General features: G+C 41.1%; 2 protein-coding genes across 2 annotated transcripts in view; both read left to right on the top strand.

Moving 5' to 3' along the window:
* Nucleotides 1-14,997, top strand: part of LOC148047715 (E3 ubiquitin-protein ligase TRIM11-like) — a 49,231-nt gene that overhangs the window by 14,029 nt on the left and 20,205 nt on the right. The window lies entirely within an intron of this gene.
* Nucleotides 12-13,577, top strand: LOC148047716 (E3 ubiquitin-protein ligase TRIM11-like). The gene is made up of 7 exons (XM_087711693.1): nt 12-481; nt 4,682-4,777; nt 5,332-5,562; nt 7,005-7,027; nt 9,092-9,210; nt 10,006-10,038; nt 12,312-13,577. The coding sequence occupies exons 1-7, from the start codon at nt 68-70 to the stop codon at nt 12,818-12,820; spliced, it is 1,425 nt and encodes a 474-aa protein (XP_087567819.1). The 5' UTR covers nt 12-67; the 3' UTR covers nt 12,821-13,577.

The following is a 14,997-nucleotide window of genomic DNA, read 5'->3' as shown; positions in this document are numbered from 1 at the left end:
ACCTGATTTGCAGGAAAAGAAAAGAAACTTAATTTCCTCTTTCCTTATCCCGGCGGAGGCGGCGGCGATGGCGGCCGAAGCTCCCCTGCAGGATTTGGTGGAAGAAGCCACCTGCTCCATTTGCCTGGACTTTTTCCAGGACCCCGTGCTCATCCCGCCGTGCGGCCACAACTTCTGCCGAGGTTGCCTGACCCGCAGTTGGGGGTCGTCGGAATCGGAGGCTTCCTGCCCCCAGTGCAGACAGACCTTCGCGCCCCGCAGCCTCCTCCCCAACAGGCAGCTGGCGCGGGTGGCTGAAGTGGCCAGGCGATGCGGAGGCCATCCGGAGGATGAAGGTGGGAATTTCTGCCCGAAGCACCGGGAGCTCCTCAAGCTCTTTTGTAAGGACCACGAGACCCTCATCTGCGTGGTCTGCGACCGATCCAAAGAGCACAAGGGCCACTCGGTGATCCCTGCGGAGGAGGCTTTCCCGGAATACCAGGTAGGAGTCAGCCCGGAGGAATCGCTGCGGAGTTGCAGATCCCCCAAAACTCTCCTGCTGGATTAGGCCAAAGCCATGTCAGCCCAAATTTTTGTTTCTCAGTGCCTAACCTGTTGCTTCTGGGATGACTGGAACCAGGAGACTCAGGCAGCTCACTTTGCTGCCATTACAAGTATTCCTTTACCTCATGGCTTTTATTGTTTTATCAATGTATAAAATACAAAGAAAAATAAAAATGGGAAATTAAGAGGGGGGGAGAAAGCTTGAGGTACAAGGGAAGAAAGAAAGTGTTGACTTCCAACTCTTTTTAGCACAGTACAAGATAACAATCCAGCCTCAGATTTTTACTATTACACATTAGTATATAATTAGTCATTTCTATAACAATAAATATAATCAGCAAAACAATAATAATAATAATCATATTTTTCATCACAAACACAAAATCCAGAAGTGATATCCAAACAAAAAACATAATTAAATATAGTCTCCTCTTTGAATAAAGCAATTTAACTATTTCTATTTTATCTTCCTTGCTGTGGATCTATGTATTTCTAGTTGCACTTAATAATCTTTATAAACCGGGGGGCGGAGCCTGTTGCCGAGGAGAGCTCAACCGAGCTCCTCTCAGAGATCTGGTCTGTATATCTAATTAAGATCATAGATATCACCCCTTTTTGGCTAAGAAAGGGGCAGGAAGTAGCTCTGTGTGCTAGGGTCTATTTGTAATTCACAGCCTTTCTCCTTTTTTTTGGCTGTGGACAGAGATTAGATCCAGCGGGAGCGGAGCTTTTATCTCCAGCCAGTTCTTCTCAGCTGCCTTTTTTTGCAGCCCCAGACAGGCGAGCCCCCCCCCCCCCCAGGACAAAGCAAAGTTGTTTGAAGCTAGGATTAATACGGGCGGGTCCCACTCCTGTGAGATTTATGCTTTTATTACTATCTTAAATACCAGCACCATTCGTCTTAGAGGCTTCTTTGTTTAAACGGACTTCAAAATGGCGATTTCTCTCCATTGGTGACTGATAGGGATGTACGTAGCCGGTTTTACCTTCCTGCAGACCGCTCTTTAACAAAATAATTTTGTTTTTGTTTTTTTTGGAAACAGAGGGGAGCGAAAGCACTGTTTATTTGTTGATTTATAATGGCACCCAGGTCAAAATCTAAGCGTCTCTCTACAAATGTGCCTAAAGAATCTGTGAAGGAATTTAAAGAATTTATACTGGAATCGCAGCCCTTGTCTCCTACGCCCTCTACTGGAGAATTCTTAACACAGGAATTTTTTTTTCAAATCTTTAATGATTTTAAACAAGAAATTAAGGAATTTGTATTGGAGCTATATGGTGATTTAAAGTCTAAAATTGACCAAATGAAGGCGAATACGTTTGCAGCCGTGTCTGCCCTGTCAGATTATACCGCTGAAATAGAGAATAAATTGGAAAGTTTGGAGGAGGCTAATTCTAATTTGACTACTAATATTCAAATTTTACAACAAAAAATTAGAGACACTCAGGAACAGCTCGTTATGATAAACTTTAATAAGAAGGCATTCGCAATAAGAGTCAGAGGATTCCGCGAAAAGGAGCGAGAGAATTTGAAACAGACCTTTGTTGAAGCCCTCAGCCATGCGGTGGGAAGCCCGGGACTTAATCTTGATTGGCAGATTCGGAAAATCTATCGCCAGAATTCGTTGGTAGCGGAACAGCGACAGCTCCCGAGGGACATAATTATATATTTCTCCACAAAAGAATCCAGAAACGCGATCGTGCAAAAATTTTACAATAATAGTTTGAGAATTGATGGCCAGAACTTGATTGTCTTCAAAGAAATACCTTTCCAGATGTTAAAGGCAAGAAGGGACTATACCTTCTTAACTAAAGAGCTTAGAAATCAACAGATTCAATATAGATGGGAGGCCCCAGCCGGTATTACGGTCACATTTGAGAATCAAAAACTTCGTCTTAATTCTGTTTCGGAGGCTCGAGATTTTTATTACAAGACTTTGAAGGCGGGACTTCCTGATTCACTTGGAAAAGAGGAGAAGCAGAAAAGCGGAGTTTGAGGATTTAGACATTCTAAAATATTCACTAAAGTTGTGGATTGAATGGGGGTTTGCGACCTCTCTCCGGCAGGAAAAGGGGAACTTATTGGTGGGGTGATACTGAATGTATATATGTAAAATGCATGCAGAATGATTTATGCTGTTTAAATCTTGTTAGAAGGGAAAGTTTGAAGAGATTATTTTAAAATAGAAGGTAAACTGATTTTTGTTGAAACTAATTATTTTGAGCTAGATTTTAAACTAATGCTTGCATATTTGATAGTGGCAAATATTAGAGAAGCAAGGGATGAGGGTAAAATGCATGCGGAATGATTTACGTATATTGGTGGGGTGATACTGAATGTATATATGTAAAATGAATGCAGAATGATTTATGTTGTTTAAATTCTGTTAGAAGGGAAAGCTGGATAAGATAATTTTAAAACGGAAGGTAAACTGATTTTTGTTGAAAGTATTATTTGAATATGTGGAATGATCTATGCTATCTAATTTTTATTAGAAGGGAAAGCTTGGTGAAATTATTTTACAAATTTGGATAAATGTTTATCTGAATACAAGGTTAAGGAAGAGGAACGGGAGAGTCTACAGGAGGTCGGGGTAAATAACAAAGAAGCAAGAGACGAGAATAAAATATAGATAGAATGATTTACACTATTTAAGCATAGATAAAGATGGGGGGCTGAGCTTAACACAAAGAGTTTCTTTTTTTTTCTTTGTTCTTTTCTTTCTTTTTTTTTTTGGTTTTTTTTCCCCTTTAATATATTATTTTTATTTTTAATCCATATGAATATAAGATACTTTAGATAGAAGGCAGTGCCAGGTGTGGGCCCTGGGAAGTCGGGAGGAGTAGGGATGGGGATTTTTGGGGGGTGGGTGGGTGGGTGTTAACATAGTCTCAATAAGAACAAGAATGCACTTATATACGGTTGTTCTTTTTTTTCTCCTTTTTTTTTTTTTACTCTTTTCTTTCTTAAAAATTTTTTTTTCCCCTTGGTTTATTTTACTTTTTATCAGATTATAATAAACAACACTTGAATAAAGGAATACACCAAGGAGGGAGGTAGAGGGAAAGAGGAGGGAAGAGTAAGGAAGGAGTAAGGGGAATGCAAGGAGGGTGTGTTGGGAGTAAGGGGAGAAGGAAGGTTTGAGGGGAAAGGGAAGTAGGAGGGGAGCGTTAGAGGGAGAAAAGGAAAGTTGGAGGGGGTAGATGGGGTGTATGGAGGATGGAAGTGTCAGGTGGGGTTGTGAATGATGAGTTGTGTTTTTTTATTATTATTATTATTATTATTTTTTCTTATAGCAAATACTCTGTATATAAGTGATTGTAAAATGGAATGTGAAAATGAATAAAATATATTTTAAAAAAAATAATCTTTATAAACGACCACCATTTATATTAACAAAATTCACTGTATTCTTTCAGATTCTCTAACTTTAAAGTGAAAAATACTTCCACCCCCATCCATTTGAAAACACTAAACATTTCTTTATAAACATTTCTAAAGTCAAAATTTTCTAATAGCTCTTTTTTTAAACCTCTTTTAGCTTAGTAAAGATTAATAGTCCTTAAAAACGATTGAGAAGTGAAAGTCAAAGCACTGTCCCTTTGAAAAATAAATTCCAAAATTGCTGCTTCTTCCACCACCCAGTTCCTCAGCTTTCAGCACAGGGGCTGCTTTGAAGCACAGCTCCTGAAGCTACTTACAGACCTTTGCTGTATCAGAGGGTTTGGGGGAATAATTCCAGGACTTTTCCTAAGCCAGGAGAGTCCTATAAGAATGTCGATTCCTTCTGTTGGCACTTGAAAAAGCTACAATCCAGGGGAAAACACTTCGGGTGTCCTTCCCCAGCCGTGTTGTCTGTCAGCCATCTTTTCACCAGATGTCACCATTACAAATATTCCTCGACATAGAACCTTTCATTTGCTGGTTCTTCGAAGTTACAACGGCAATGGAAAAAGCCACTTACAACCCTTTTTCACAGTTATGGTCATTAGAGCATCCCTGTGGCCACAGGATCAAAATTTGGACACTTGCCAACGGCCATGTATTTATGACGGTTGCATATATCTTCTAACTGGGTCTTCCTTCTGATGTAATTCTTTGCGGAAAAGAAACTCAAAACTTTTATTTTCTCTTCAGAGGAAGGTGGAGGATTGCCTGAAGGCTCAGAAGGAGCAGAAAGAAAAAATAGCTACATACAAAAGAGACACAGAGGAAAAAGTGCAGGAGATGCTTGTAAGTATTGATCCAACGGTGAGGAGCTTCTGAGCTAATAGGAAGGAGAACCCCATCCGCCACCTTTAATAACAGGCAGCCTGTGTTTTAGTACAAGTTCTGACTTAAAGGAAATTCAAGATAAAGACGGTGTTAAAACCTGGGGACTTATATGTCCCCATTGCCTGAATGAGTCACAGTTGGGTTTAAGTGCACCTATCCCATGAGTTGTGTTTTATGCAATGGGTTTGGCTTGCTTAATAAATTAATGGAAACCATATTTCATCTTGTGGAAAACATTGTGAAGTCAAATATTTATCTGGCCCCTTTTTGAAAATCCCTGATTGCCAAGAAAATTTTCATGAGAGATCATTTAAACTGGAGCCTTTTTTTCTTTTTAGAAACCTTTCCCCCTGTGTTTTTTTTAATATCAAAAAGGTTTTTTTTTCTCCTTAGGAAATTCTCCCACCTGGATTCTTCAAGGAATCCATTTCATTATTATAACAATAAAAATAATTAAGTAAAATAATTAAAATAAAAGTTTGCCGTTGCTTTTTTTTTCTTTCTTGTTCTAGGACCTCATCAAAAAAGAGAGAGAAAATGTAGTGGCTGAATTCAGAGAGCTACAACTCTGGTTAGAAGGACATGAGAAGCTTCTATTGACTAGAATGGAAGAAACGGAGAAGAAGATTATGGCAAGAAAGGAGGAGGGTTTGGCCAGGCCAATGGAGGAACTCTGCTCTCTTGACCATCTCATTCAGGAGATAGAAGAGAAGCTTCAGCAGCCAGCCAGCAGACTCTTACAGGTCAGGCAGGAAGTGGAGATCATAGAATCCTAGGGCTGGAAGGGACCTTGGAGGACTCCAATCCTTTGCCCAAGGCAGGAGTCCTTATACCATCCCGAAAACATGGTTGTCCAAACTGTTATTGGAAGCCTCCAGTGATGGACAAGTCAGTACTCTGGGAGGGAAGCTGTTCCAGTGATTAATCATTCTCACTGTCGGGAAATTCTTCCTTATTTTAGGTTGGATCTCCTTGTGATGAGCTTCCACCCTGTGCCTCTTGTTCTGCCCTTAGATGCACTTTTCTCTATGACAGCCATTCAAGTATTGGGAGATGGCTGTAGTGCCTTCCACAGAACACACTTTTTGATTCTTTCCTTTTTTTCCTTTTTCATAAATTTAGTCAAAATTAAAATAGTGAAAGGTACAAATGGAAATAGAGAAAATAGGGAAATTGAGAAGGATAAGAATAGGAAAGAAGTGTAGGATAAAGAAAAAAAGGAAAAATGTGTGTCTGAACTTTTTTTCTGCACAGTAAAATACAAAATAAAATTACCACCTCAACTTTTTATTTTTGCATATTTAGTCATTATTAGCCATGTCTAGAAAAAACAGATTAGTCTAATAAGGAAAATCAAGAATCTATTTTTTTAAAATCTCAAACACAACATTTAGAAGCAGCTTCAAAGTAGAAACAATGGGTTATATCTAATTACACCAGTCAATTTTGTCATTTTTTCTACCTCCATCTCTTTTTCCATCCATTCTTCTCTTATGGAGATTGATATTTCTTTCCATGTCTGCATGTAGGATTCTGGCTGCACTCGACCAACTTCAAAATCTTTTTTTCAACTCCTCATTTAGAAATCTTTTTGGCTCTTTCTATAGAAAGGAACTATCACTAAATGAACTATTTACTCAAGGACTACCTGTAATGGCCAAGAGCTACATAATGTAATACAGAAAAAGCAGGCCATGCGAGAAGCAAGAATTCAAAGTAATGGTCACTGTCTGTGTTCTTCACAATAGGGGATGTGGTGGTGGGTGTCCTCTGTAGGGTCTCCCCCTCCCCTTAATCTCCAGGGACAGGAGAAACCCAACAGTGATGACCTTCTACAAAGTATTATAACCACTTGGATTCCCCAAAGGGCCTTGATTCTGGAAGCATAAATGCAGGGGATTTTTTAAAATCCTATTGATGCACTATTTTGTTTTTCCAATATTGTAATTGTGTTGGATTCAACTGGGGTATAATTTTTCTTAGGCAAAAAAGTAAAATCAATACCTCCCCAAAAGAGGTTGAAGATCTGGAGGGAAAAGAGCAATGGGATTTTTTTCACTGACAAAAATGAAAGTAGTTTATATGTTTGTTAGTGTCTGATTGTCCAGAGGTTTCTCTCATTTATTATGTGAATGTAAAAATGTAATTTTATGCATAGCAAATGCTTTGTCTCTTTATTTTTCAGGACATTGGAGGCATCTTGAAGAAGTAAGTAAATCCACCCTTTTCTTTATAGTCTCCGAGATCAGCAGCTCCTCCAGCAGTATTTCTATTTTGGAAAGTGCCGTTTGTATTTAGCAGTATTTGAATGTAAAGACAACATACTGTATTTCAGGGCCTTTTAGACATTTCCTCAGATAACACAATATAATTAGCAGTATTTGATATGGTGAATTGTTATAGTCTGTCACACACTCAACCAGATGTTTAGATTGAATTTGGCCATTTTATCCACCTATTGAGTCCTTCCCAAGAAGAGAAAGATGTTTGATGGCTTTCAAGATATCATTGTAGGATGTAAGTTGTTCCAAGTAATGCAACTATCATAAATGCCTGCCAGTTTCGAAGCACCTAAAACCGACCACTTGTTCCACTTGGTCTCTATTGATAACCAAGGCCTGGATGTCTGATCTATTCCTTCTGTAGTCCACTATAAGGTCCTTGGTCTTATTGGTGTTAAGGACCAAATTATTGTCTCCACACCATTAAAGCAATTGGTCCACCTCATATCAATAGGCAGACTCATCTCCCCCCTTCCCCCCCCCCCAGAGATTAGTCCCACAACTGTTGTATCATCTACAAATGTAATAATAGTATTACTGGCGTTAGTGGGAATGCAGTCATGTACCTAAAGAGTATAGAGTAAACTCAACACACAACCCTGTAGTGTACCAGTGTTAAGAATTAGGGCGGAGGAGGTGTGATTGCCTAATCTGAAATCCATAATCCAAATGCAGATTGAATGAGAAAGCCCAAGGTTCTTATGTTTAGACACTAGTCTACGTGGAGGAATTGTGTTAAATGCAGAACTAAAATCCCTCAAGATCAGTTTAAATGTTATATCCATCGTCTAATTACCTACATCACCCATAATAGTCACCGGTCATCAGTCCATTGGTAAGATACAATCCATTGTTTTGGCCAAGATATTCACAAGAATTTTGAAGAGTAGGGAGCCCAAACCCGAATCTTAGTTGGTTCTACTAGATCTCTCGTTTAACTTGATGAGGGTGGATGAGTGCAGTTCGGAGTGAGGATCCACTGAGTCATCATGGTGCCCATATTTGAATAGACAGCCAGAGAAATGATTGAAGTCTGGGAATGGGGGCCCTTATCAGTCAACAGGAGTGCTGATTTACCACTAGCTTACCAAGTACTTAGGATCCGGGATGGGGCAACACAAGAAAACAACAATCAATGACTTAATAGCTGGCCATCAATACCCCATGTAACAACTAAAAGCTACACACAACCAATCACCACATAAATATAAATCATACAAGAGCCCAGTGCACACATTCGGGGTGGGGGAGAGAGAGAGGTTCCTTGAAGATGGGCTCTTTGGCTTGTGACCAACACCAGCTGGATCCTGAAACTAGCCAATCCTCAAGCACCATCTGGTGTTTAGAAAGCTTCTATTGGCAGGTTGATAACGGTTACAGGAACTGGGCATGGCTGGTCTAGGGAAGAGAAGGACCAGGGGAGACAGGATAGCAATAGCAGTTAAACTTATATACCACTTCATAGGGCTTTCAGCCCTCTCTAAGCGGTTTACAGAATCAGCTTATTGCCCCCACAGTCTGGGTCCTCATTTCACACACCTCGGAAGGATGGAAGGCTGAGTCAACCTTGAGCCGGTGAGATTAGAACCACTAAACTGCAGATAACATTCAGCTGAAGTGGCCTGCAGTACTGCACCCTAACCACTGCGCCACCTCGGATGGCAGTGTTCCAATATTTGAGGGTCAGTCACAGAGGAAGGAGTTCAACCTGTTTTCCAAAGCACCTGAAGGCCAGACAAGGAATAATGGATGGAAATTAATCAAGGAGAGATTCAACCTGGAAATTAGGAGAAATTTTCTGACAGGAGAATGAACCACTGCGACAGCTTTCCTTCGGACGTTGTGGGAGCTTCATCACTGAAGCTTTCAAGAAGAGACCGGAGTGTCATCTGTCAGAAATGGTGTGAAGTCTCCTGCTTGGGCAGGGGAGATGGGGTTGGACTAGATGACCTACAAGGTCCCTTCCAACTCTGTTATTTTGTCTTGCCAGGTACCAGGCTAAGGAAACATATAAGAATCCACAGGATTTACTTCTACAGCCAAAGTGGATAATCTGGAATTACAGTGATTTCACTGTGCTTCTGAAAGGTGTCATGAAAAAATTGAGAGGTAATAAAACACCTGCCAGGGTTTTATGCTGGATGACATTTTGAGCATCCAAGAAAGATTCTCGTTGGTTTCACATGGATCAAAGAGGGATCGATTTCAGGATCAGTGGTGAAGTTATGTTTGTAAGTTGACACTACCCGTATTATTTGCATCCTGAATCTAAGTGCACTGATCACAGGGGAAGCAGAATCAGCTTCCACTTATTCTATATATAATGGAATAAATACAAATAGTTCTTGACTTACAACCTCAGTTGAGCTGAACATTTCAGTTGCTAAGCAAATGCCCCCATTTTCAAAACGTTTTTGCCACAAAAAAATCACGAAAATCACGGTTGTTAAGTGAATCATGGTTGATAAAGGAATCTGGCTTCATGCATTGATTTTGCCTGTCAAAAGCTCACCAGGGAGGTTGAGGAAGAAAATCCCAGAACAATGAGATGCTGCAACCATCGTAAATACAAGCTGGTTCCCAGGGCCCGAATTTTGATCATGTGACTGGGGAGGCTGCAACAGTCGTATGTGTGAGAACCGGTCATAAATCACTTTTGTTAGTGGCACTCTAACTTCACTACACAAATAGTTGAGAACTACCTTTATACGGAATATATAGTAGAATATATTTATACCTGATGGAATATATATAGCCAACAATGGCATTTTGGCTTGTGGCTTTCCATATTCCTTATTTCCTGATTTGAGTCCAAGGAAAGCAAACCAGGGTATCTGAAGGGAGGCCCTTCTGTTGCTCCAATTCCAGTGATGAGATGCTGAATTCCTCCCTTTTCTTCCCCAGATACTCTGGAAAGTGGACTTCAACTACACAAAGGTAAATATGAGTTGTAGGAATTGGAATTGCTTGCTGTTTTAAGCTCTGATGCCAGTAGCTTTAAGAGAAACATCATAGATTAACAAAAAAAGAAAAATATAGGATTAGATACTATATAAGACTATGATGATCCAGTAAACTTTAATGATTTTATGATCTATGAAAAATTACCGTGATGCCTGCCACAGGTGGCATCCGGAGCCATTTCTGAGGGCACACAAGGTGTGGCCCTGTCAGGTCCAGCAGCTGATTTTCAGCCGTTTTTCGCCCTCTGAAGCCTCCGGAGAGAGAAAAACAGCTCAACGCACAACTGGAAGTCCAGAGGTTTCAATGAGGCTTGTGCACATGCACCCAGGGTGGGGGGTTATTTGCACATGCATGGTGGGAGGGCATTGCATTGTGGGTGTGAGCACATGCACAACCTCCCCCCCGCTCCCCCGGCTATTGGCACGCATCGACAAAATGTGACAAAACTCACTGAACTATTACTTGCCATTTATATGTACAATATAAGCTAATGCAGCAGAGACAAATTCCTTGTGTGTCTGATCAGACTTGGCCAAATAAAACTATAGTTCTGTTCTGTTCTACTCCTTTTCCACTCCATTCCATTCTACACATCATCTAGAAAACTGAAGTCAATCTTGGTATAGAATGAAATATCTGGACAAATGGGAGAATATGGCCTGGGATTGAAAGGAATATTGAATTCCCACCAAGCTAATAACATCCTCTTGATTTTACTGCCTGACTATAAGTTGGTGAGAGACCAGGTCTTTGGGAGCAGAGAAATTATCATATTTTTCGGAGTATAAGACGCACTGAGATTTTGAAGAGGCAAATTAAAAAAAAACGTTTTTGTACTCTGCAGACCTCCCAAAAACAGCCCGTTTTTCACAAAAACAGCCCGTTTTTCACAAAAATGGGCCCATTTTTGTCAAAAGGCATACATAGGCTTCACGAGGCTTATAGAGTGCTCCTGGGGGCCCATTTCTTGCTCATTTCTGCCCTCCCCAGTCCCCAGGAGCACTCTGAAAACCTCCTAAAGGTTATGCACGGCCATTTTGGTGAAGGGGCCGAGTTTCTGGAGGCACAAAAATGCTATATTCAGTGTATGAGACGTGCCCAGATTTTCAGCCTCTTTTTTGAGGGAAAAAAGGTGTGTTTTATACTTTTATATTTATTTAAATATGATAGGTCCTTTGAGTCAAAGCACATAGCAAGGTTGGAGCATCAAGGTTTCCTCCACCATGTGGGCCATCAGACTAATGAAAGCAGGGGTCTCCTGTGCAAGATCTCTCCCCTTTTGTACCCGTCTGTGATATCCTGATGGTCGCAGAGAAAAGGGTGGAGCTTCCTCACATCCCACCGTGTGTCCCAAGTTCCTTCTGGGGGATTCTTCTGACTCTGCCATTTGAGAATTGAAACATGGCAGCCTCTTGTTCTGCCTGATCCTCTGGATTAATGCTCCAGGTAGAGTCCCTGTTCAACCTTCATTGTCTCACCAAATCACTGAAAGCAAAGCCAACCACTCTTCACTCCAAATCCCATTAATCTCATCTGCAAGATGGAAGCTGAAGAGAATTGTGCAGGGAGGCTGGAAGAGGTGGAGCAGCATGAAGTGCCTGAAGGATTTGGCCAGGAGTCTTCACCCTTTGGGCACTGTAATACTTGTGGACTTCAGTTCCCAGAATTCTCCAGCCAGCATGGCGGAGCTGGAGGGCAATCAGCACAGGGATGGCTCCATGGGAGACGAGAGACCAGGGGGATTTACCAGTGGAGCCCAGAGACAAAGAGCTGAGTGGAGGAGCCAAGAGCGGTACAGGTAATGAACAGATCCTGAAGGTTTGCAGCTTATGGCAGCTGAAGGGGAGTCAGATGGACTGGCAGGTGGCGAAGGCAACCTAAGTGAATGGAACAAGACGGCCAGAGAGGCACTGAAGAGGCTGAAAATTAACAGAGGTTGGGAAAAAGACAGTGGGAGAGCCTCAGTGCTTGGAGAAAAGGGAGCAGAAAGCAGCTGGCAGGACACTAGCCATCCCATCAGGGGAATTCTGGGAGTCGAAGTCCACAAGTCTTACAGTTGCCAAAGTTGGAGAACTCTTGACCAGACAACGGCTTAGATATTATTTTAAAAAACCAATGAGTCTTCCAGTCCTAGAGGGGGTGTTTGGAAACTGAGCCCCATTCACACAAGAGGCCGTAGGATTAAGCTGTTAGGCCTCACGCTGAAGCTCTTGTTTTTTCCCCCTCCCTTCCCTTTCCCCTTACAGTAACTCTGGATCCAGACACAGCCAATCTTGACCGCCTTGATGTATCTGAAGATCAAAAAAGAGTCAGAGGAGTTAAGCCATTTAAAGGGAAACATCCTGTCTCAGATTGCAACAGTTTTGTACATAAGCCTTGTGTCCTTGGCTGCCAGACGTTCTCAACAGGGAGACATTTCTGGGAAGTAATTGTAGGAAAAAGAGAAGGATGGGCTATAGGGGTTGCCAACCAGCCACTGAACATAACAAATCTTGATGAGCAGATCAGGCACTGGCAGATTGGGAAATGCAGAGGGAAATATAAGGCCGCCTCTCCATCAAAATGCTATGACCTGGTCCTGATTGAGGAGCCTATGAGCATCGGCATCGTTCTCAACTGCGAAGGGGGACAAGTGAGCTTCTTTGATTTCAACACAGGAACTCTGCTCCATACATTCTCAGACGCGTCCTTGGTTGGGGAGACCCTTCGGCCCTTCTTCCGTTTATACGAAGGCGCCTGCATAACACTCCCCTAAAAGAAGGGAGAACCATAGGCAAAACCTTGGAAAAATCCCTATTTGCCAAGTGGGGATCTCTGAAAGCTCTTAAAGCAGAGTTTCCTCAGATTTTTGCTACTTCAGCTTCCTTTATTGTTCTATGCCTCCCTGATCAGTCAATCAGTCTATAAAGGAATAACTTGATCATCATTTCTATTTGTCTGGATAAAAAAAACGTGTCGTAGGAGCTTTATAGGCTTTAACATCATGTGTTCAGGTGTTTCAGCATTAAAGGTACCTTAGAGCTAAGCCTGTCAATCATGATTTTATATGTCTGTCACAGCTCTACATCCCATTTATGCATTATGCTTGTTTGTTTATTCTTAGCTGCAATCAATGATTGTGTACATGCCCATAACTTGGGATATTCTGTAATCTTTCCCTTATAATATAAGCTCACAGGATTATTGTTTTTGAACAAATCCTAGTATTTTTATAGTCTTTTTATAATTACGTAAGTTATCTACAACAGTCGGTCTACTGGTTTTACTTTTAAAGGTGTATCATGGATTGAAGTTACTTCTTTTCCAATTTTGTGCCAATAAATGTATTCCATGCAATACATAGAAATTGAAGATGCACAGAAAACAAAAAAAAATAAAACATACCATCTGTTATCAAGATAGCAAATGAAAGTGCTCTGTGCCCTAAATGTGTCACCTGGCTCAAGCCAAAAGTAAAAAAGGATTGTTAATAGAATTGTAAAAATAAAATACATTATTAAATAAATACATTGTTTGAGAATAACATTGTTTTTCCTTCTTGCTTTAAGCAACTCTACCTTTTATTGAATAACCAAAAGTAACTTGAGTATAGGCTTGAGATACAAAAGGGTCCTGAAAAACTTGAACATTGGGCACTATCTAACAAAATGAAATTCAGTGGTGAAAAAAGTAAGGTTCTACATTTAGGCAAGACAAACAAAATGCACAGGTACAGTATAGGTGGTACCTTGCTCAATAGTAGTAACTGTGAGAGGGATCTTGGAGTCCTAGTGGACAACCATTAAAATATGAGCCAGAAGTGTGCAGCAGCTGCCAAAAAATCCAACACAGTTCTAGGCTGCATAAACAGTACTATCCCCAACCCCAACCCCTTTCTGGTTTATATTCCCCAGCGAGGTAATTAAACATCTTCTTTTTAACAGATTGTATTTGTCACAGAAAAGGGACTGGTGGCTTGGCTGAGGTTTCTGGAGTCCTATGTTGACTTGGATTCTGCCTCTGTGTCTCTCTCCCTCCCTCTAGAAAAATGAAATATTTTGGGGAATATTAATAGAGGCAAAATATTATATTTCCCCAAAGGAGACACGGAAAAAACATGTTCTTGGAGGCAGAAAGCAGCCCCCAGTCTTTCTTAATAGTCCTCAGCAGATACCAGCACTTAAGGAGATAACTAGCTTATTGATAGAGGAAGCCAGGTATCTAGATGGCTCCATTCATAAGCAAAGCAAATGCTGGCAGCAGAAGTCCATTCAAGGCAGGATATTTTGAAATCCCTTACAGCAATTTTAACAGCTAACAAAACCAGAGTGATAGGATTAGAGCAAGCAGCCCCTCACCCAAAAATCTAACACAGGACATAACCATCAGCCACAAGAAGAATTACCGTTCAACACCCTTTCAGAACACAAAGCCCATATTGCACAAATCCCAAACTTCAAAGTTACAGAAACTATAAAGATCCATCTACTCATTTAGCCATTTGGTTAGCTGTCCCAGAACCACATGCTGCTGCTGGTTCTGCTTCATCAATAAACGGACTCTCTTTCCAATCAGCCTCCATGTTATTTCCAGCGTCTTTCTTCCAGCTTGGAACTGAACCAGATGGATTTTTCTTCCAAAGTTTCCTTCCTTCCTTCCAACATAGAAAAATATTCACCTGGTGCCAAAATAATGCCAGTGTGGGTGCCATCTCTGGGGAGGGCATTCCATAAACAAGGTGCCACCACTGAAAAGGAAAGATAAAGGAGGGGTGGGGGAGTGTCCATGTCCCTTCGGGGACCCCATTGTGACTTAGAAAGCCTACCCCAAAAGCCCTATAAGATGTTATCCACCCATTCAATTCCCCTCAAGTCATCAATCCATAAGTAATGGAATCATACTGTAGATGTGTTACAATTATTCATCACACTACAATCATCTGTATATATCCAG

Source organism: Thamnophis sirtalis, unplaced genomic scaffold (genome assembly GCF_051295495.1).
Source record: "Thamnophis sirtalis isolate CommonGarterSnake01/CBP01778 unplaced genomic scaffold, rThaSir2_p1.2 scaffold_3, whole genome shotgun sequence".
In the NCBI taxonomy this organism is placed as follows: Eukaryota; Metazoa; Chordata; class Lepidosauria; order Squamata; family Natricidae; genus Thamnophis; species Thamnophis sirtalis.
Note: the sequence above shows the minus strand (reverse complement) of the source record. Positions and strands in the feature narration are given on the sequence as shown.